Source organism: Salvelinus alpinus, chromosome 23, assembly GCF_045679555.1.
Source record: "Salvelinus alpinus chromosome 23, SLU_Salpinus.1, whole genome shotgun sequence".
NCBI classification, from domain to species: Eukaryota; Metazoa; Chordata; class Actinopteri; order Salmoniformes; family Salmonidae; genus Salvelinus; species Salvelinus alpinus.
The window spans coordinates 6,198,421-6,220,478 of NC_092108.1; the positions used below are offsets into that span (position 1 = coordinate 6,198,421).

Sequence of the window (22,058 nt, forward strand, 5' to 3'; positions counted from 1 at the left end):
ACTCTCTATAATGCTATATAACTCTCTATAACGCTCTATAGCTCTCTGTAACACACCCTATAACTCTCTATACCGCTCTATAACGCTCTATACCTCTATAACTCTCTATAACTCTCTATAACTCTCTATAACTCTCTATAATGCTCTACAACTCTCTATAACTCTCTACAACTCTCTATAACTCTCTATAACCTACAATGCTCTATAACTCTCTACAAATCTCTATAACTCTCTATAATGCTCTATACCTCTATAACTCTCTATAACTCTCTATAACTCTCTATAATGCTCTATACCTCTATAACTCTCTATAACCTACAATGCTATATAACTCTCTATAACTCTATATAACTCTCTATAATGCTCTATAACTCTATATAACTCTATATAACTCTCTATAACTCTCTATAACTCTCTACAACTCTCTATAACTCTCTATAATGCTCTATAACTCTATATAACTCTATATAACTCTCTATAATGCTCTATAACTCTCTATAACTCTCTATAACTCTCTATAACTCTATATAACTCTCTATAACTCTATAAAACCTATAATGCTCTATAACTCTATATAACTCTATATAACTCTCTATAACTCTATATAACTCTCTATAACTCTATAAAACCTATAATGCTCTATAACTCTATATAACTCTCTATAAAGCTCTATAACTCTCTATAACGCTCTATACCTCTGTAACACTCTATAACTCTCTATAATGCTCTATACCTCTATAATGCTCTATAACTCTATAATGCTCTATACCTCTATAATGCTCTATAACTCTATATAACCTACAATGCTCTATAACTCTCTATAACTCTCTATAACTCTCTATAACTCTCTATAACGCTTTATAATGCTCTATACCTCTGTAACTCTCTATAACGCTCTATACCTCTATAATGCTCTATACCTCTATAATGCTCTATAACTCTATATAACCTACAATGCTCTATAACTCTCTATAACTCTCTATAACTCTCTATAACGCTTTATAATGCTCTATACCTCTGTAACGCTCTATAATGCTCTATACCTCTATAATGCTCTATAACTCTCTATAACGCTCTATAATGCTCTATACCTCTATAATGCTCTATACCTCTATAATGCTCTATAACTCTATATACCTCTCTATAACGCTCTATAACTCTCTATAACGCTTTATAACTCTCTATAACTCTCTATAAAGCTCTAAAACTCTATAACTCTCTATAACTCTCTTCCTACAGAATAATAGATGCCAGTCTCAAGCTGTTGCATTTATCACAAGACGATTCTACTAGTTTTCACTAAAAGTGTATGTATGCTGTTTGTCTCACTGCATGGAACAACGTGTTGTTGTGTCCCCTGGCATTGGCAACTTCCTGATACCAGGTTTGATTGAGTGGCGCCGAAGATCTAAGACTTGAACTGCTGTGACTTTTTGTATTCTGAGAGTCAGTGTTGTGAAACAGCGTCCTCTCCAAACACAGGCCGTAGAGCAAGAGTCATCTGGGAGCGGCTTAGGAATACTAGATCTGCCTTGAGACTGTGTTAGATCACATGCCTGCTGAGACCATAGCGGAACAGACAACAATAAATATTGATACAGATGAAAGGAGGCCTTTGGGATGTTGTGGGTGTTTGGTATAGGGTGTGTGTACTGCTTTCAAGTGTTTGTTAAGACAGATTTAGAAAAACACAAGCTGTGTATGTAACGTAACAAAGGCCTAATTCAGCGGAGCTCAGTTGCATTGGAGAGACTGAAGGAGGGGTTCCATTTACAGTAAACTGAGTCATGGGTTTACGTCCCAAATGACACCCTATTCCCTATGTAGTGCACTACCTTACACCAGAGTCCTATGGAACCCTATTCCCTATGTAGTGCACTACTTTTCACCAGAGTCCTATGGAACCCTATTCCCTATGTAGTGCACTACTTTACACCAGAGTCCTATGGAACCCTATTCCCTACGTAGTGCACTACTTTACACCAGAGTCCTATGGAACCCTATTCCCTATGTAGTGCACTACTTTACACCAGAGTCCTATGGAACCCTATTCCCTACGTAGTCCACTACTTTACACCAGAGTCCTATGGAACCCTATTCCCTACGTAGTGCACTACTTTACACCAGAGTCCTATGGAACCCTATTCCCTATGTAGTGCACTACTTTACACCAGAGTCCTATGGAACCCTATTCCCTATGTAGTGCACTACTTTTGACAAGGGCCCATAGTATGTTATGTCTAAGGTCAGTCAGGTTAGTCAGGTCAGTCAGGTCAGTCAAGACAGTCAGGACAGTCAGGTCAGTCAAGACAGTCAAGACAGTCAGGTCAGTCAGGTCAGTCAGGTCAGTCAAGACAGTCAGGTAAGTCAGGACAGTCAGGACAGTCAGGTCAGTCAAGACAGTCAGGTCAGTCAGGTCAGTCAGGTCAGTCAGGTCAGTCAAGACAGTCAGGTCAGTCAGGTCAGTCAGGACAGTCAGGACAGTCAGGTCAGTCAAGACAGTCAGGTCAGTCAGGTCAGTCAGGTCAGTCAAGACAGTCAGGACAGTCAGGTCAGTCAAGACAGTCAGGTCAGTCAGGTCAGTCAGGTCAGTCAAGACAGTCAGGTCAGTCAAGACAGTCAGTCAGGTCAGTCAGGTCAGTCAGGTCAGTCAAGACAGTCAGGACAGTCAGGTCAGTCAAGACAGTCAGGTCAGTCAGGTCAGTCAGGTCAGTCAGGACAGTCAGGTCAGTCAGGACAGTCAGGACAGTCAGGTCAGTCAGGACAGTCAGGTCAGTCAGGTCAGTCAGGTCAGTCAGTACAGTCAGGTCAGTCAAGACAGCCAGGTCAGTGAATTGAAGTGGTGCTGCTCTAGACTGGAATGAGGCCCTGTTTTTAGTGTATTCACTTCCCCTCCAGTGATCTGTAGTGACAGGATAGTTGTGTGGCAGAGGACTGAGTGATATGTCTTGTGATGTTACCGGTTTAACCAGATATACTTTCTTACCTGGTTTCCTTTGGGACCAGCTTGGCCATCCAGTCCAGCGAGACCCTGTGAACAACATGTCATTCATTATTAACACATGAAGTATACTTTTGCAGCAGTAATGGTATTGCAGTAGTATTGCTGTATTATAGAGGTACTGATGCATACAAGCTGTCTGTATAGTTTTACAGCATTACCAGTACAAAGAAGTATTGCATTAGTATTACAGCAGTATTACAGTATTATAGAGGTACTGGTATATACTGTATAGTTTTGCAGCATTAAGCGTATTGTAGTAGTATCATGGTAGTATCATGGTAGTATCATACTAGTATCATGGTAGTATCATGGTGGTATTGTAGCAGTATCATGGTAGTATCATGGTAGTATCATGGTAGTATTGTAGTAGTATCACGGTAGTATCATGGTAGTATTGTAGTAGTATCACGGTAAAATCATGGTAGTATCATGGTAGTATCACGGTAGTATCATGGTAGTATCATGGTAGTATCATGGTAGTATTGTAGCAGTATCATGGTAGTATCATGTTAGTATTGTAGCAGTATCATGGTAGTATCATGGTAGTATCATGGTAGTATCACGGTAGTATCATGGAAGTATCATGGTAGTATCATGGTAGTATTGTAGTAGTATCATGGTAGTATCATGGTAGTATTGTAGCAGTATCATGGTAGTATCATGGTAGTATCATGGAAGTATCATGGTAGTATCATTGTAGTATCATGGAAGTATCACGGTAGTATCATACTAGTATCACGGTAGTATCATGGTAGTATTGTAGCAGTATCATGGTAGTATCATGGAAGTATCATGGTAGTATCATGGTAGTATCATGGTAGTATTGTAGTAGTATCATGGTAGTATCATGGTAGTATCATGGTAGTATCATGGTAGTATCATGGAAGTATCATGGTAGTATCATGGTAGTATCACGGTAGTATCACGGTAGTATTGTAGTAGTATCATGGTAGTATCACGTTAGTATTGTAGTAGTATCATGGTAGTATCACGGTAGTATCACGGTAGTATTGTAGTAGTATCACGCTAGTATCACGGTAGTATTGTAGTAGTATCATGGTAGTATCACGGTAGTATCGCGGTAGTATTGTAGTAGTATCACGGTAGTATCACGGTAGTATTGTAGTAGTATCATGGTAGTATCATGGTAGTATCATGGTAGTATCATGGTAGTATCATGGTAGTATCATACTAGTATCACGGTAGTATCATGGTAGTATTGTAGTAGTATCATGGTAGTATCATGGAAGTATCATGGTAGTATTGTAGTAGTATCATGGTAGTATCATACTAGTATCATGGTAGTATTGTAGTAGTATCATGGTAGTATCATGGAAGTATCATGGTAGTATCATGGTAGTAACACGGTAGTATCACGGTAGTATTGTAGTAGTATCACGCTAGTATCACGGTAGTATTGTAGTAGTATCATGGTAGTATCACGGTAGTATCGCGGTAGTATTGTAGTAGTATCACGGTAGTATCACGGTAGTATTGTAGTAGTATCATGGTAGTATCATGGTAGTATCATGGTAGTATCATGGTAGTATCATGGTAGTATCATACTAGTATCACGGTAGTATCATGGTAGTATTGTAGTAGTATCATGGTAGTATCATGGAAGTATCATGGTAGTATTGTAGTAGTATCATGGTAGTATCATACTAGTATCATGGTAGTATTGTAGTAGTATCATGGTAGTATCATGGAAGTATCATGGTAGTATCATGGTAGTATCACGGTAGTATCACGGTAGTATCATACTAGTATCATGGTAGTATTGTAGTAGTATCATGGTAGTACATGGAAGTATCATGGTAGTATCATGGTAGTATCATGGTAGTATCATACTAGTATCATGGTAGTATCACGGTAGTATCATGGTAGTATCATGGTAGTATCATACTAGTATCATGGTAGTATCACGGTAGTATCATGGTAGTATCATGGTAGTATCATACTAGTATCATGGTAGTATCATGGTAGTATCATGGTAGTATCATGGTAGTATATTGGTAGTATCATGGAAATATCATGGTAGTATCATGGTAGTATCATGGTAGTATCACGGTAGTATCATGGTAGTATCACGGTAGTATCATGGTAGTATCATGGTAGTATCATGGTAGTATCACGGTAGTATCATGGTAGTATCATGGTAGTATCACGGTAGTATCATGGTAGTATCATGGTAGTATCATGGTAGTATCACGGTAGTATCATGGTAGTATCATGGTAGTATCATGGTAGTATTGTAGTAGTATCATGGTAGTATCATGGTAGTATCATGGTAGTATTGTAGAGGTAATGTATACATACACGCTGTCCACCAGTCCCAGGTGATCCCCTAGGGCCAAGCAGACCTCTAGGTCCCTGTATGATAGAAAGACATAAAGTAAGACAAAAACACATACATAAACATGACATGTTGTTTAACTGACCCAGTAACTGATCCAGTAACTTACAGTACTCGTACTAGTCTTTGTGATATGAGTGTGTGTACATTCAGGCCACTGTATGAGTATCGAAAGCCACAGTACTTACACTAGACTCTGTCTCGTGAGATGTGTTTTAATGTCAGAGTAAGACGGTAGCCTACTCACTCAGGTACTATGAGATAGCAGTGTTAGTAAAACAGTGTTAGTAAAATTTAGCTTAGCTAAATTGGAGAAACACTGCCCTCATGTGGACAAATGTGGTAACTAAAGGTACTGAACAGTTGGGCGCGAGGATAAATCTGTTTCAGCTTCCAGTCTGTTCTTTCTTTTTGGACATTTGTGTGAGAAAAATATTTTCGAAAACAAATATCTGGTTACCAAAATGGGTACACAGGGATGGAGAAACAGTGATGCAGGCCAAGTAGACCAAACACTAACCAACAATTTTCCTCCGTTACCCCTCTGCTACGGTCCTCAGAGGGTTTTCCAAACTCGCCCCTCGTGACCCCAAAGGGTGAACGTTTTAGTTTAGTTTCCCCCTTAAAATAATCAACTATTCACCAAGCTTTGATCGTTTGAATGAACTGTGTAGTGTTAGGGGGGGAAAAACCAAAAAACCTGCACCTCTTGGGGTCCCGAGGATCCGAGATTGGATCCCAGTCAGCAGGAGAATGTGTCCATGGAGACATCCCAAATAGCACTGTGTCCCCTACATAGTGCACTACTTTTGATCAGAGCGCATAGAAAATAGGTTGCCATTTGGGATGCTTCACAAAACATTTCTCAGAGGAGACGTGAGGAGATATTAGCCACTCCCACTCCCTCTGTCGTATTTTCTGTCAGGAGATATAAGCCACTCCCACTCCCTCTGTTGTATTTTCTGTCAGGAGATATAAGCCACTCCCACTCCCTCTGTCGTATTTTCTGTCAGGAGATATTAGCCACTCCCACTCCCTCTATCGTATTTTCTGTCAGGAGATATAAGCCACTCCCACTCCCTCTGTTGTATTTTCTGTCAGGAGATATAAGCCACTCCCACTCCCTCTGTCGTATTTTCTGTCAGGAGATATAAGCCACTCCCACTCCCTCTGTCGTATTTTCTGTCAGGAGATATAAGCCACTCCCACTCCCTCTGTCGTATTTTCTGTCAGGAGATATAAGCCACTCCCACTCCCTCTGTCGTATTTTCTGTCAGGAGATATAAGCCACTCCCACTCCCTCTGTCGTATTTTCTGTCAGGAGATATAAGCCACTCCCACTCCCTCTGTCGTATTTTCTGTCAGGAGATATAAGCCACTCCCACTCCCTCTGTCGTATTTTCTGTCAGGAGATATAAGCCACTCCCACTCCCTCTGTCGTATTTTCTGTCAGGAGATATAAGCCACTCCCACTCCCTCTGTTGTATTTTCTGTCAGGAGACATAAGCCACTCCCACTCCCTCTGTTGTATTTTCTGTCAGGAGATATAAGCCACTCCCACTCCCTCTGTCGTATTTTCTGTGAGGAGATATAAGCCACTCCCACTCCCTCTGTCGTATTTTCTGTCAGGAGATATAAGCCACTCCCATTCCCTCTGTTGTATTTTCTGTCAGGAGATATAAGCCACTCCCACTCCCTCTGTCGTATTTTCTGTCAGGAGATATAAGCCACTCCCATTCCCTCTGTTGTATTTTCTGTCAGGAGATATAAGCCACTCCCACTCCCTCTGTTGTATTTTCTGTCAGGAGATATAAGCCACTCCCACTCCCTCTGTTGTATTTTCTGTCAGGAGATATAAGCCACTCCCATTCCCTCTGTCGTATTTTCTGTCAGGAGATATAAGCCACTCCCACTCCCTCTGTTGTATTTTCTGTCAGGAGATATAAGCCACTCCCACTCCCTCTGTTGTATTTTCTGTCAGGAGATATAAGCCACTCCCACTCCCTCTGTCGTATTTTCTGTCAGGAGATATAAGCCACTCCCACTCCCTCTGTCGTATTTTCTGTCAGGAGATATAAGCCACTCCCACTCCCTCTGTCGTATTTTCTGTCAGGAGATATAAGCCACTCCCACTCCCTCTGTCATATTTTCTGTCAGGAGATATAAGCCACTCCCATTCCCTCTGTCGTATTTTCTGTCTGGAGATATAAGCCACTCCCACTCCCTCTGTCGTATTTTCTGTCAGGAGATATAAGCCACTCCCACTCCCTCTGTCGTATTTTCTGTCAGGAGATATAAGCCACTCCCACTCCCTCTGTCGTATTTTCTGTCAGGAGATATAAGCCACTCCCACTCCCTCTGTCATATTTTCTGTCAGGAGATATAAGCCACTCCCACTCCCTCTGTCGTATTTTCTGTCAGGAGATCTAAGCCACTCCCACTCCCTCTGTCGTATTTTCTGTCAGGAGATATAAGCCACTCCCACTCCGTTTGTCTCACTCCTCTCACCAAGGACACCATTTATATTGTGATGGACATAGCAGGCAGGAATACCATCATGGATGGAAGGATGGGAGAGGAGCAGAGGGGAGGGGTTTGGAGAGGAGGGGAGGGGTAGGGAGAGGGAGAGGAGAAGAGAAGAGGGGAGGGGTAGGAGAGGTAGGAGGGGTAGGAGAGGAGGGGAGGGGAGGGGTAGGGAGAGGAGAAGAGGGGAGGGGTAGGAGAGGAGGGGAGGGGAGGGGAGGGAGCAGAGGGGAGGGGTAGGGAGAGGAGAAGAGGGTAGGGGTAGGGAAGAGGAGAACAGGGGAGGGGTAGGGAGAGGAGAAGAGGGGAGGGGTAGGAGAGGAGAAGAGGGGAGGGGTAGGGAGAGGAGAAGTGGGGAGGGGTAGGGAGAGGAGAAGAGGGGAGGGGTAGGGAGAGGAGAAGAGGGGTACGGAGAGGAGAAGAGGGGTGGGGTATGGAGAGGAGAAGAGGGGACGGGTAGGAAGAGGAGAAAAGGGGAGGGGTAGGAGAGGAGAAGAGGGGTAGGAGAGGAGGGGAGGGGTAGGGAGAGGAGAAGAGGGGAGGGGTAGGAGAGGAGGGGAGGGGAGGGGTAGGAGAGGAGAAGAGGGGAGGGGTAGGGAAAGGAGAAGAGGGGAGGGGTAGGGAGAGGAGAAGAGGGGAGGGGTAGGGAGAGGAGAAGAGGGGTGGGGTAGGGAGAGGAGAAGAGGGGACGGGTAGGAAGAGGAGAAAAGGGGAGGGGTAGGAGAGGAGAAGAGGGGAGAAGTAGGGAGAGGAGGATTGGGGAAAAGAGTGTTGGGAGGAAAGTGAAAGGAGAGAAGGGTGATGTCTTTGTTGTAATGGGCATAGAGGGTAGGATGCAGGTAAGGAGTGCATGTGTGTGTGTTGGAGTGTGTGTGTGTATGTTGGCGCGTGTGTGTGTGTTGGGGCGTGTGTGTGTTGGGGTGAAGGAGACCGGGCCGGTTAGGTGAGGTAATCTTCAACCTCTGGGCCACAGTGTTCCTTGGACCTGTTTGAATCATGATACTCCGTTACACAAGTCTATTACCGCCTGACATTGGCATTACATTGGCATTATAAAAGGCTTACGCTCTCTCCTGCCAGACCACGTTGTCCGATCTCACCGTCCTCGCCCTGTGGAGAACAGACAGAACAGAAGACTGGGTTATTGAGAGAAAAGAGGAACAGAGTTGGCAGACAGCATCATGGGAGATGTAGTTTGGGGTACTCACTCTTTGGCCATCCTCTCCTGGAGCACCTGGAGAGCCGTTGGAACCCAGCTCACCCTGTAGAGAGAGAGAGAGAGAGAGAGAGAGAGAGAGAGAGAGAGAGAGAGAGAGAGAGAGAGAGAGAGAGAGAGAGAGAGAGAGAGAGAGAGAGAGAGAGAGAGAGAGAGAGAGAGAGAGAGAGAGAGAGAGAGAATAGAAGACAGGAAGGGAGATGGAGATAGGAGAGATAGAAGACAGGACGGGAGATGGAGATAGGAGAGATAGAAGACAGGACGGGAGATGGAGATAGGAGAGATAGAGGACAGGACGGGAGATGGAGATAGGAGAGAATAGAAGACAGGAAGGGAGATGGAGATAGGAGAGATAGAAGACAGGAAGGGAGATGGAGATAGGAGAGATAGAAGACAGGAAGGGAGATGGAGATAGGAGAGATAGAAGACAGGAAGGGAGATGGAGATAGGAGAGATAGAAGACAGGAAGGGAGATGGAGATAGGAGAGATAGAAGACAGGAAGGGAGATGGAGATAGGAGAGATAGAAGACAGGAAGGGAGATGGAGATAGGAGAGAATAGAATACAGGAAGGGAGATGGAGATAGGAGAGAATAGAATACAGGAAGGGAGATGGAGATAGGAGAGAATAGAATACAGGAAGGGAGATGGAGATAGGAGAGAATAGAATACAGGAAGGGAGATGGAGATAGGAGAGAATAGAATACAGGAAGGGAGATGGAGATAGGAGAGATAGAAGACAGGAAGGGAGATGGAGATAGGAGAGATAGAAGACAGGAAGGGAGATGGAGATAGGAGAGAATAGAAGACAGGAAGGGAGATGGAGATAGGAGAGAATAGAATACAGGAAGGGAGATGGAGATAGGAGAGATAGAATACAGGAAGGGAGATGGAGATAGGAGAGAATAGAATACAGGAAGGGAGATGGAGATAGGAGAGAATAGAATACAGGAAGGGAGATGGAGATAGGAGAGAATAGAATACAGGAAGGGAGATGGAGATAGGAGAGATAGAAGACAGGAAGGGAGATGGAGATAGGAGAGAATAGAATACAGGAAGGGAGATGGAGATAGGAGAGAATATAATACAGGAAGGGAGATGGAGATAGGAGAGATAGAAGACAGGAAGGGAGATGGAGATAGGAGAGAATAGAATACAGGAAGGGAGATGGAGATAGGAGAGAATAGAATACAGGAAGGGAGATGGAGATAGGAGAGAATAGAATACAGGAAGGGAGATGGAGATAGGAGAGATAGAAGACAGGAAGGGAGATGGAGATAGGAGAGATAGAAGACAGGAAGGGAGATGGAGATAGGAGAGATAGAAGACAGGAAGGGAGATGGAGATAGGAGAGAATAGAATACAGGAAGGGAGATGGAGATAGGAGAGAATAGAATACAGGAAGGGAGATGGAGATAGGAGAGATAGAAGACAGGAAGGGAGATGGAGATAGGAGAGATAGAAGACAGGAAGGGAGATGGAGATAGGAGAGAATAGAATACAGGAAGAGGATGTGTAAAAATAAAGAGTAAATAGAGAAAGAAAGATAGAAAGAAGCAGAAAGAAAAGAGAAATATTTTTTGTCATTATATACATGGCTGCCATTCTTGGAATGGACTATTATAGTTTCCACTAGTTATATAGCTTAACTCTTATACGAGGCCTTGTCTTTACTCTGTCTGCTCTGTCATGATGTAGCACAGGATTAGGGTTAGCAGGCCAGAGATCAGTCCTGTGTCTGGAAATACAGTCTCTCTGTTGATCTCTGCAGTTTTATTTCTAGACTATACGGGCCCCGAATTACACAAACTACAAACTCAGCACTGTTGTACTAAGGAGTTTATTTTCTACCAAAGGCCTGTGTGGGTGTGTGTACTGTGTGTGTGTGTGTGTGTGTGTGTGTGTGTGTGTGTGTGTGTGTGTGTGTGTGTGTGTGTGTGTGTGTGTACTGTGTGGGTGTGTGTGGGTGAGGGTGTGGGTGTGTGTGTGTGTGTGTGTGTGTGTGTGTGTGTGTGTGTGTGTGTGTGTGTGTGTGTGTGTGTGTGTGTGTGTGTGTGTGTGTGTGTGTGTGTGTGTGTGTGTGTGTGTGTGTGTGTGAGAGGGACCTCTAAAGGCCAGTTCATAGTGAATCAGCCTGGTCTGGAGTTAGGTGGATCCTCTCCCACTATAATTAGGTGAATGTTATAACGAGCTACTAATGTCTGTCAACACTGGGGCGGTGACAGTAAGCTACAACACACGCACGCACGCACGCACGCACGCACACACACACACACACACACACACACACACACACACACACACACACACACACACACACACACACACACACACACACACACACACACACACACACACACACACACACACACACACACACACACACACACACACACACAGCTAGAAACGAGACGTTGATTAGTGCACATCGGCCCTCTCTCTACTCTGGCTAGAGGTTATCCTGTCACTGCACTGATCAGACACTGCAGTTAGTGCCCAGTAATGAGTGAGTCTTGAGTTTCACAGATTGATAGCTAGTTGGCCCATCAATAAACAGCATGCTGATTGGTAGGCTTTAGCTCAACAACCTCACAAGCTCATCACGCTGCATGGTTCACCGAACGACCGTTCGTTTAACACCTACCCTGTGCCCCTTCTCTCCGGGGAGACCTGGTAACCCGTCGAATCCTCGGTCCCCCTGTACAGGTCACAGCCGGAGCAACAACAACAGGAGAGATCAGCATCACATCACATTACCCAATGTCAGTAGACAAATGTACAGTAGCTAAAGTTCAGAGACTGAAGATAGTATTTCATAATGATCTGGTTAATAGTTATTGTTTAGAGACTGAAGATAGTACTTCATAATGATCTGTTTAATAGTTACTGTTTAGAGATACTTCATAATGATCTGTTTAATAGTTACTGTTTAGAGATACTTCATAATGATCTGTTTAATAGTTATTGTTTAGAGACTGAAGATAGTACTTCATAATTATCTGTTTAATAGTTACTGTTTAGAGATACTTCATAATGATCTGTTTAATAGTTACTGTTTAGAGATACTTCATAATGATCTGTTTAATAGTTATTGTTTAGAGATACTTCATAATGATCTGTTAACTAGTTATTGTTTAGAGATACTACATAATGATCTGTTTAATAGTTAAAGTTCAGAGACTGAAGATAGTACTACATAATGATCTGTTTAATAGTTAAAGTTCAGAGACTGAAGATAGTACTTCATAATGATCTGTTAACTAGTTAGTGTTTAGAGATACTACATAATGATCTGTTAACTAGTTATTGTTTAGAGATACTACATAATGATCTGTTTAATAGTTAAAGTTCAGAGACTGAAGATAGTACTTCATAATGATCTGTTTAATAGTTATTGTTTAGAGATACTACATAATGATCTGTTAACCAGTTATTGTTTAGAGATACTTCATAATGATCTGTTTAATAGTTAAAGTTTAAAGACTGAAGATAGTACTTCATAATGATCTGTTTACTAGTTAAAGTTCAGAGACTGAAGATAGTACTTCATAATGATCTGTTAACTAGTTAGTGTTTAGAGATACTACATAATGATCTGTTAACTAGTTATTGTTTAGAGATACTACATAATGATCTGTTTAATAGTTATTGTTTAGAGATACTACATAATGATCTGTTAACTAGTTATTGTTTAGAGATACTACATAATGATCTGTTTAATAGTTATTGTTTAGAGATACTACATAATGATCTGTTTACTAGTTATTGTTTAGAGATACTACATAATGATCTGTTAACTAGTTATTGTTTAGAGATACTACATAATGATCTGTTTAATAGTTATTGTTTAGAGATACTACATAATGATCTGTTTAATAGTTATTGTTTAGAGATACTACATAATGATCTGGCTAATAGTTATTGTTTAGAGATACTACATAATGATCTGTTCAATAGTTATTGTTTAGAGACTGTATATGTTGGTGGATACCTGCAGAAGTGGTTGTACATACCTTGCCCCCCGACTCTCCTGGCATACCCCTGGAACCATCAGCTCCATTACGACCCTGTGGGAAACCCGAGATCATACAGAGGTCATACAGAGGTCATACAGAGGTCATACCAGAGGTCATACAGAGGTCAAACCAGAGGTCATACCAGAGGTCAGTGGAACATACACACATACAGTATGCATCACGTTTCCTAAATAAACGATGTATAAATAGATGAATATGTATTAACACAGGACATTATTATAGTTGTTGTAGTCTGTGAATCAAAAGAGGTAATTGGGATCCTCTGAGTCTAGAGAATGACACACACACACACACACACACACACACACACACACACACACACACACACACACACACACACACACACACACACACACACACACACACACACACACACACACACACACACACACACACACACACACACACACACACACACAGACGTACACACAGACGTACACACAGACATATGTACACACACACAGACATACGTACACACACACAGACACACACACACACACACACACACACACACACACACACACACACACACACACACACACACACACACACACACACACACACACACACACACACACACACACACACGGAAACACACACACACGATAGTCAAACACACAAAAATGTGTGTGCTCTCTTCAGCTCACTCTAGGCAGGCTTCAAACCATTGCCAGGCCTTAGCTGGTTCACCACAATGCGTGGAGAAACACAAATCCAAGATGGCGTAGCAGTCGGACGTGTCTTTGTCATGTCCTGTCCCGTGTAAATAGTCTTCGTATTTTTCGTGTACATTTCGTATATATTTTAATTTCACTTTCCATCTAGGAACTGAATATACATTCCTACATTCCGCCTCACCCAATGTGGTACGGACCTGCTATTTTTTTATACTTTAGAACCGTAACCCCAATCAGAAGCTAGCCAGATAACTAGCTACTAGCTAGTAGTCAGTTAGCCACTGCTGCGGTCTTCACCCTCAACTCGGACACAGCCAGCTTCAATACCGGGCCAATACCTGCCAGTCTGCAAGCGCGATATCAACCCAGAGCATATAGGACTGCTTTTTCTCTACCACATCACCGGATTCCTGACGCAAGCTCTGGACAATTACACCGTATCATCACAGCTAGCTAGCTGCAACCGAGTGGCTACTACTGGCTAACACCTCTGTCCCGAAGCAAGCACCAGTTAGCCTTGAGCTAGCCTCGAGCTAGGCCCATATCTGCCGGCTAGCTGAAGAGGTCTACCAGCGAATTCTTGGGCTACAATACCAGCTACAAGCTAATTTAGCCATTTTTTTTTTTTTTTTTTTTGCCGCTGCTAGTAGCTTTCACCTTCTGCACAGACACCAGCCCTGTTATTAGCCTGGATATTACTCACCAATTTACCAGCATCGGACTGTCTCTCGACAACAACGCCGGATTCCTGCCGTAATCCCTGAGCCACTACTTCTGATCCTCACAGCTAGCTTGCAGCTAGCGCTGCTAGCGCCACTGCCACGAAGCTAGCACCAGTTAGCAAACACAATTCTACAATTCACAACCTCTCTTTCGCCATCGCCATCTGGCTTGGATTCTCTGTCGACACGACCACGTCTGAGCAGACCCCCTCCGTCTGAGCAGACCACCCCCCGGGCTACTAACTTTAAACGCCGCGTGCTAGCTTAGTGGAGGCCTCCCTGCTCCATCTACGGCTGCCCCCTGGACACTATGATCACTTGGCTACATAGCTGATGCATGCTTGACTGTCCATTAATTCACGGTACTCCATTCTGTTTATTTGTGTTTTATCTGTCGGCTCTGTGCTTTAACTCAGGATCTGTGTGTAGTTAATCCGACCCTCTCTGCCTAGTCGTCGCCATTTTTACCTGTTGTTGCTGTGTTAGACTAGCACCCTGTTATTGCTGCTGTTATCTTACCTGTTGTTTTAGCTAGCTCTCCCAATCAAGACCTGCAATCACTTTATGCCTTATTGTATGTCTCTCTCAAATATCAATATGCCTTGCATACTGTTGTTCAGGCTAGTTATCATTATCATTGTTTTGGTTTGCAATGGACCCTGTAGTTCCACTCTCCGTACCTCTGATACCTCCTTGGTCCCACCCCCCACACATGCGGTGACCTCACCCATTGAGACCAGCATGTCCAGAGATACAACCTCTCTTATCATCACCCAGTGCCTGGGCTTGCCTCCGCTGTACCCACGCCCCACCATACCCCTGTCTGCACATTATGCCCAGAATCTATTCTACCACGCCCATAAATCTGCTCCTTTTATTCTTTGTCCCCAACGCTCTAGGCGACCAGTTTTGATAGCCTTTAGCCGCACCCTCATCCTACTACTCCTCTGTTCCTCGGGTGATGTGGAGGTAAACCCAGGCCCTGCATGTCCCCAGTCACCCTCATTTGTTGACTTCTGTGATCGAAAAAGCCTTGGCCTCATGCATGTCAACATCAGAAGCCTCCTCCCTAAGTTTGCCTTACTCACCGCTTTAGCACACTCTGCCAACCCTGATGTCCTTGCCGTGTCCGAATCCTGGCTTAGGAAGGCCACCAAAAATTCTGAGATTTCCATACCCAACTATAACACTTTCCGTCAAGATAGAACTGCCAAAGGGGGAGGAGTTGCAATCTACTGCAGAGATAGCCTGCAAAGTTCTGTCATACTTTCCAGGTCTATGCCCAAACAGTTCGAACTTCTAATTTTAAAAATTAATCTCTCCAGAAATAAGTCTCTCACTGTTGCCGCCTGCTACCGACCCCCCTCAGCTCCCAGCTGTGCCCTGGACACCATCTGTGAATTGATCGCTCCCCATCTAGCTTCAGAGTTTGTTCTGTTAGGTGACCTAAACTGGGATATGCTTAACACCCCGGCAGTCCTACAATCCAAGCTTGATGCCCTCAATCTCACACAAATCATCAAGGAACCCACCAGGTACAACCCTAAATCCGTAAACATGGGCACCCTAATAGACATTATCCTGACCAACCTGCCCTCCAAATACACCTCTGCTGTCTTCAATCAAGATCTCAGCGATCACTGCCTCATTGCCTGTATCCGCCACGGGTCCGCGGTCAAACGACCACCCCTCATCACTGTCAAACGCTCCCTAAAACACTTCTGCGAGCAGGCCTTTCTAATCGACCTGGCCCGGGTACCCTGGAAGGATATTGACCTCATCCCGTCAGTTGAGGATGCCTGGTCATTCTTTAAATGTTACTTCCTCACCATATTAGACAAGCATGCTCCGTTCAAAAAATGCAGAACCAAGAACAGATATAGCCCTTGGTTCACTCCAGACCTGACTGCCCTCGACCAGCACAAAAACATCCTGTGGCGAACTGCAATAGCATCGAAGAGCCCCCGCGATATGCAACTGTTCAGGGAAGTCAGGAACCAATACACGCAGTCAGTCAGGAAAGCAAAGGCCAGCTTTTTCAAGCAGAAATTTGCATCCTGTAGCTCTAACTCCAAAAAGTTCTGGGATACTGTAAAGTCCATGGAGAACAAGAGCACCTCCTCCCAGCTGCCCACTGCACTGAGGCTAGGTAACACGGTCACCACCGATAAATCCGTGATAATCGAAGACTTCAACAAGCATTTCTCAATGGCTGGCCATGCCTTCCTCCTGGCGACTCCAACCTTGGCCAACAGCCCCGCCCCCTCCGCTGCTACTCGCCCAAGCCTCCCCAGCTTCTCCTTTACCCAAATCCAGATAGCAGATGTTCTGAAAGAGCTGGAAAACCTGGACCCATACAAATCATCTGGGCTTGACAATCTGGACCCCCTATTTCTGAAACTGTCCGCCGCCATTGTCGCACCCCCTATCACCAGCCTGTTCAACCTCTCCTTCGTATCATCTGAGATCCCCAAGGATTGGAAAGCTGCCGCGGTCATCCCCCTCTTCAAAGGGGGAGACACCCTGGACCCAAACTGTTACAGACCTATATCCATCCTGCCCTGCCTATCTAAGGTCTTCGAAAGCCAAGTCAACAAACAGATCACTGACCATCTCGAATCCCACCGTACCTTCTCCGCTGTGCAATCCGGTTTCCGAGCCGGTCATGGGTGCACCTCAGCCACGCTCAAGGTACTAAACGATATCATAACCGCCATCGATAAAAGACATTACTGTGCAGCCGTCTTCATCGACCTGGCCAAGGCTTTCGACTCTGTCAATCACCATATTCTTATCGGCAGACTCAGTAGCCTCGGTTTTTCTAATGACTGCCTTGCCTGGTTCACCAACTACTTTGCAGACAGAGTTCAGTGTGTCAAATCGGAGGGCATGTTGTCCGGTCCTCTGGCAGTCTCTATGGGGGTACCACAGGGTTCAATTCTCGGGCCGACTCTTTTCTCTGTATACATCAATGATGTTGCTCTTGCTGCGGGCGATTCCCTGATCCACCTCTACGCAGACGAGACCATTCTATATACTTCCGGCCCTTCCTTGGACACTGTGCTATCTAACCTCCAAACGAGCTTCAATGCCATACAACACTCCTTCCGTGGCCTCCAACTGCTCTTAAACGCTAGTAAAACCAAATGCATGCTTTTCAACCGTTCGCTGCCTGCACCCGCACACCCGACTAGCATCACCACCCTGGACGGTTCCGACCTAGAATATGTGGACATCTATAAGTACCTAGGTGTCTGGCTAGACTGCAAACTCTCCTTCCAGACTCATATCAAACATCTCCAATCCAAAATCAAAGCAAGAATCGGCTTTCTATTCCGCAACAAAGCCTCCTTCACTCACGCCGCCAAACTTACCCTAGTAAAACTGACTATCCTACCGATCCTCGACTTCGGCGATGTCATCTACAAAATAGCTTCCAATACTCTCCTCAGCAAACTGGATGCAGTTTATCACAGTGCCATTCGTTTTGTTACTAAAGCACCTTATACGACCCACCACTGCGACCTGTATGCCCTAGTCGGCTGGCCCTCGCTACATGTTCGTCGTCAGACCCACTGGCTCCAGGTCATCTACAAGGCTATGCTAGGTAAAGTGCCGCCTTATCTCAGTTCACTGGTCACGATGGCTACACCCACCCGCAACACGCGCTCCAGCAGGTGTATCTCACTGATCATCCCTAAAGCCAAAACCTCATTTGGACGCCTTTCCTTCCAGTTCTCTGCTGCCTGCGACTGGAACGAATTGCAAAAATCTCTGAAGTTGGAGACTTTTATCTCCCTCAACAACTTTAAAAATCTGCTATCCGAGCAGCTAACCGATCGCTGCAGCTGTACATAGTCCATCTGTAAACTACCCACCCAATTTACCTACCTCACCCCCCATACTGCTTTTATTTATTTACTTTTCTGCTCTTTTGCACACCAGTATCTCTTCTTGCACATGATCATCTGATGATTTATCACTCCAGTGTTAATCTGCTAAATTGTAATTATTCGATTTATTGCCTACCTCATGCCTTTTGCACACATTGTATATAGATTCTCTTTTTTTTTCTACCATGTTATTGACTTGTTTATTGTTTACTCCATGTGTAACTCTGTGTTGTCTGTTCACACTGCTATGCTTTATCTTGGCCAGGTCGCAGTTGCAAATGAGAACTTGTTCTCAACTAGCCTACCTGGTTAAATAAAGGTGAAATAAAAAAAATAAAAAAACACACAGTACTGCCAGAGCAAATCACATTCATTCTAATCTTTTCTTACCCTCTTTCCTGCTTTCCCAGGTGGGCCAGTTGGACCCTGCAGACCTCTGGGACCCTACACAGAGAGAAAGAGAGTTAGAGAGAGAGGGGAGAGAGAGAGAGTGTGTGAGTGAGAGAGAGGGGGGAGAGAGAGAGATGGGAGAGCGACAGAGAGAGAGCATGAGAAAACAAAAAGATAATTACTTAACACATTGGAAAGAATCAACAAAAAAACAGAGCAAATTAGAATGCTATTTGACCCTAAAACAGAGAGTACACAGTGGCAGAATACCTGACAATTGTGACTGACCCAAACTTAAGGAAAGCTTTGACTATGTACAGACTCAGTGAGCATAGCCTTGCTATTGAGAAAGGCCGCCGTAGGCAGACCTGGCTCTCAAGAGAAGACAGGCTATGTGCTCACTGCCCACAAAATGAGGTGGAAACTGAGCTGTACTTCCTAACTTCCTGCCAAATGTATGACCATATTAGAGAGACATATTTCCCTCAGATTACACAGATCCAAAAAGAATTCGACAACAAAACCAATTTTGATAAACTCCCATATCTACTGGGTGAAATTCCACAGTGTGCCATAACAACAAAAATATTTGTGACCTGTTGTCACAAGAAAAGGGCAACCAGTGAAGAACAAACACCATTGTAAATACAACCCATATTTATGTTTATTTATTTCCCCTTTTGTACTTGAACTATTTGCACATAACGACGTTTGAAATGTCTTTATTCTTTTGGAAGTGTAATGTTTATTGTTCACTTTTGTTTATTATCTATTTTACTTGCTTTGGCAATGCAAACATATGTTTCCCATGCCAATGAAGCCCTTAAATTGAAAGAGAGAGAGAGAGAGAGAGAGAGAAAGAGAGAGAGAGAGAGAGATAGAGGGGAGAGAGAAAGGAGAGAGAGAGAGAAGAGAAAGAGAGAAAGAGAGAGAGAAGAGAAAGAGAGAGAGAGAGAGAGAGAGAGAGAGAGAGAGAGAGAGAGAGAGAGAGAGAGAGAGGAGAAAGGAATTGACTTTATGACCTGTGTTAATTCACTATAGAGACAGCTACAATGCATTTGTACTTGAAACACAAAGAGAAACATTGCGTAAAGAGCCAGAGAGACCTGAGCAGAGCTAGAGTACAGAGAGAGTCTAGAGTACAGAGCGAGTCTAGAGTACAGAGAGAGTCTAGAGAACAGAGCGGTCTAGAGTAGAGGCGAGTCTAGAGTACAGAGCGAGTCTAGTGTGCAGGCGAGTCTAGAGTACAGAGCGAGTCTAGAGTACAGAGCGAGTCTAGAGTACAGAGCGGTCTAGAGTACAGGCGAGTCTAGAGTACAGGCGGTCTAGAGTACAGGCGGTCTAGTGTACAGGCGGTCTAGAGTACAGGCGGTCTAGTGTACAGGCGGTCTAGAGTACAGGCGGTCTAGAGTACAGGCGGTCTAGTGTGCAGGCGGTCTAGAGTACAGGCGGTCTAGAGTACAGGCGGTCTAGAGTACAGGCGGTCTAGAGTACAGGCGGTCTAGAGTACAGGCGGTCTAGAGTACAGGCGGTCTAGAGTACAGGCGGTCTAGAGTACAGGCGGTCTAGAGTACAGGCGGTCTAGTGTACAGGCGGTCTAGAGTACAGGCGGTCTAGTGTGCAGGCGGTCTAGAGTACAGGCGGTCTAGAGTACAGGCGGTCTAGTGTGCAGGCGGTCTAGAGTACAGGCGGTCTAGTGTACAGGCGGTCTAGAGTACAGGCGGTCTAGAGTACAGGCGGTCTAGAGTACAGGCGGTCTAGAGTACAGGCGGTCTAGAGTACAGGCGGTCTAGAGTACAGGCGGTCTAGAGTACAGGCGGTCTAGAGTACAGGCGGTCTAGAGTACAGGCGGTCTAGAGTACAGGCGGTCTAGAGTACAGGCGGTCTAGAGTACAGGCGGTCTAGAGTACAGGCGGTCTAGTGTACAGGCGGTCTAGAGTACAGGCGGTCTAGTGTACAGGCGGTCTAGAGTACAGGCGGTCTAGTGTACAGGCGGTCTAGAGTACAGGCGGTCTAGTGTACAGGCGGTCTAGAGTACAGGCGGTCTAGTGTACAGGCGGTCTAGTGTACAGGCGGTCTAGAGTACAGGCGGTCTAGTGTACAGGCGGTCTAGTGTACAGGCGGTCTAGAGTACAGGCGGTCTAGAGTACAGGCGGTCTAGAGTACAGGCGGTCTAGAGTACAGGCGGTCTAGAGTACAGGCGGTCTAGAGTACAGGCGGTCTAGTGTACAGGCGGTCTTGTGTACAGGCGGTCTAGAGTACAGGCGGTCTAGAGTACAGGCGGTCTAGTGTACAGGCGGTCTAGAGTACAGGCGGTCTAGAGTACAGGCGGTCTAGAGTACAGGCGGTCTAGTGTACAGGCGAGTACAGGCGGTCTAGTGTACAGGCGGTCTAGTGTACAGGCGGTCTAGAGTACAGGCGGTCTAGAGTACAGGCGGTCTAGAGTACAGGCGGTCTAGTGTACAGGCGGTCTAGTGTACAGGCGGTCTAGAGTACAGGCGGTCTAGAGTACAGGCGGTCTAGAGTACAGGCGGTCTAGAGTACAGGCGGTCTAGAGTACAGGCGGTCTAGAGTACAGGCGGTCTAGTGTACAGGCGGTCTAGAGTACATGCGGTCTAGTGTACAGGCGGTCTAGTGTACAGGCGGTCTAGAGTACAGGCGGTCTAGTGTACAGGCGGTCTAGAGTACAGGCGGTGTAGTGTACAGGCGGTCTAGAGTACAGGCGGTGTAGTGTACAGGCGGTGTAGAGTACAGGCGGTGTAGTGTACAGGCGGTGTAGTGTACAGGCGGTCTAGAGTACAGGCGGTCTAGTGTACAGGCGGTCTAGTGTACAGGCGGTCTAGAGTACAGGCGGTCTAGAGTACAGGCGGTGTAGAGTACAGGCGGTGTAGTGTACAGGCGGTGTAGAGTACAGGCGGTGTAGTGTACAGGCGGTGTAGAGTACAGGCGGTGTAGTGTACAGGCGGTGTAGAGTACAGGCGGTGTAGAGTGCAGGCGGTGTAGTGTGCAGGCGGTGTAGTGTACAGGCGGTCTAGAGTACAGGCGGTGTAGTGTACAGGCGGTCTAGTGTACAGGCGGTCTAGTGCACAGGCGGTCTAGAGTACAGGCGATCTAGTGTACAGGCGGTCTAGAGTACAGGCGGTCTAGTGTACAGGCGGTCTAGAGTACAGGCGGTCTAGAGTACAGGCGGTCTAGTGTACAGGCGGTCTAGTGTACAGGCGGTCTAGTGTACAGGCGGTCT

At 45.1% G+C, this 22,058-nt stretch overlaps 1 protein-coding gene across 1 annotated transcript in view; it reads right to left on the bottom strand.

The window, feature by feature from the left end:
- The window catches only part of LOC139550125 (collagen alpha-1(XI) chain-like), a 182,867-nt gene that overhangs the window by 65,599 nt on the left and 95,210 nt on the right, over nt 1-22,058 (bottom strand). The window contains exons 16-22 of the mRNA XM_071360770.1: nt 18,818-18,871; nt 13,112-13,165; nt 11,743-11,796; nt 9,092-9,145; nt 8,949-8,993; nt 5,324-5,377; nt 2,987-3,031 (exon numbers count right to left, since the gene is read on the bottom strand). Of these exons, the coding sequence (XP_071216871.1) occupies nt 2,987-3,031; nt 5,324-5,377; nt 8,949-8,993; nt 9,092-9,145; nt 11,743-11,796; nt 13,112-13,165; nt 18,818-18,871 (360 nt within the window). The remainder of the gene's footprint in view (nt 1-2,986; nt 3,032-5,323; nt 5,378-8,948; nt 8,994-9,091; nt 9,146-11,742; nt 11,797-13,111; nt 13,166-18,817; nt 18,872-22,058) is intronic.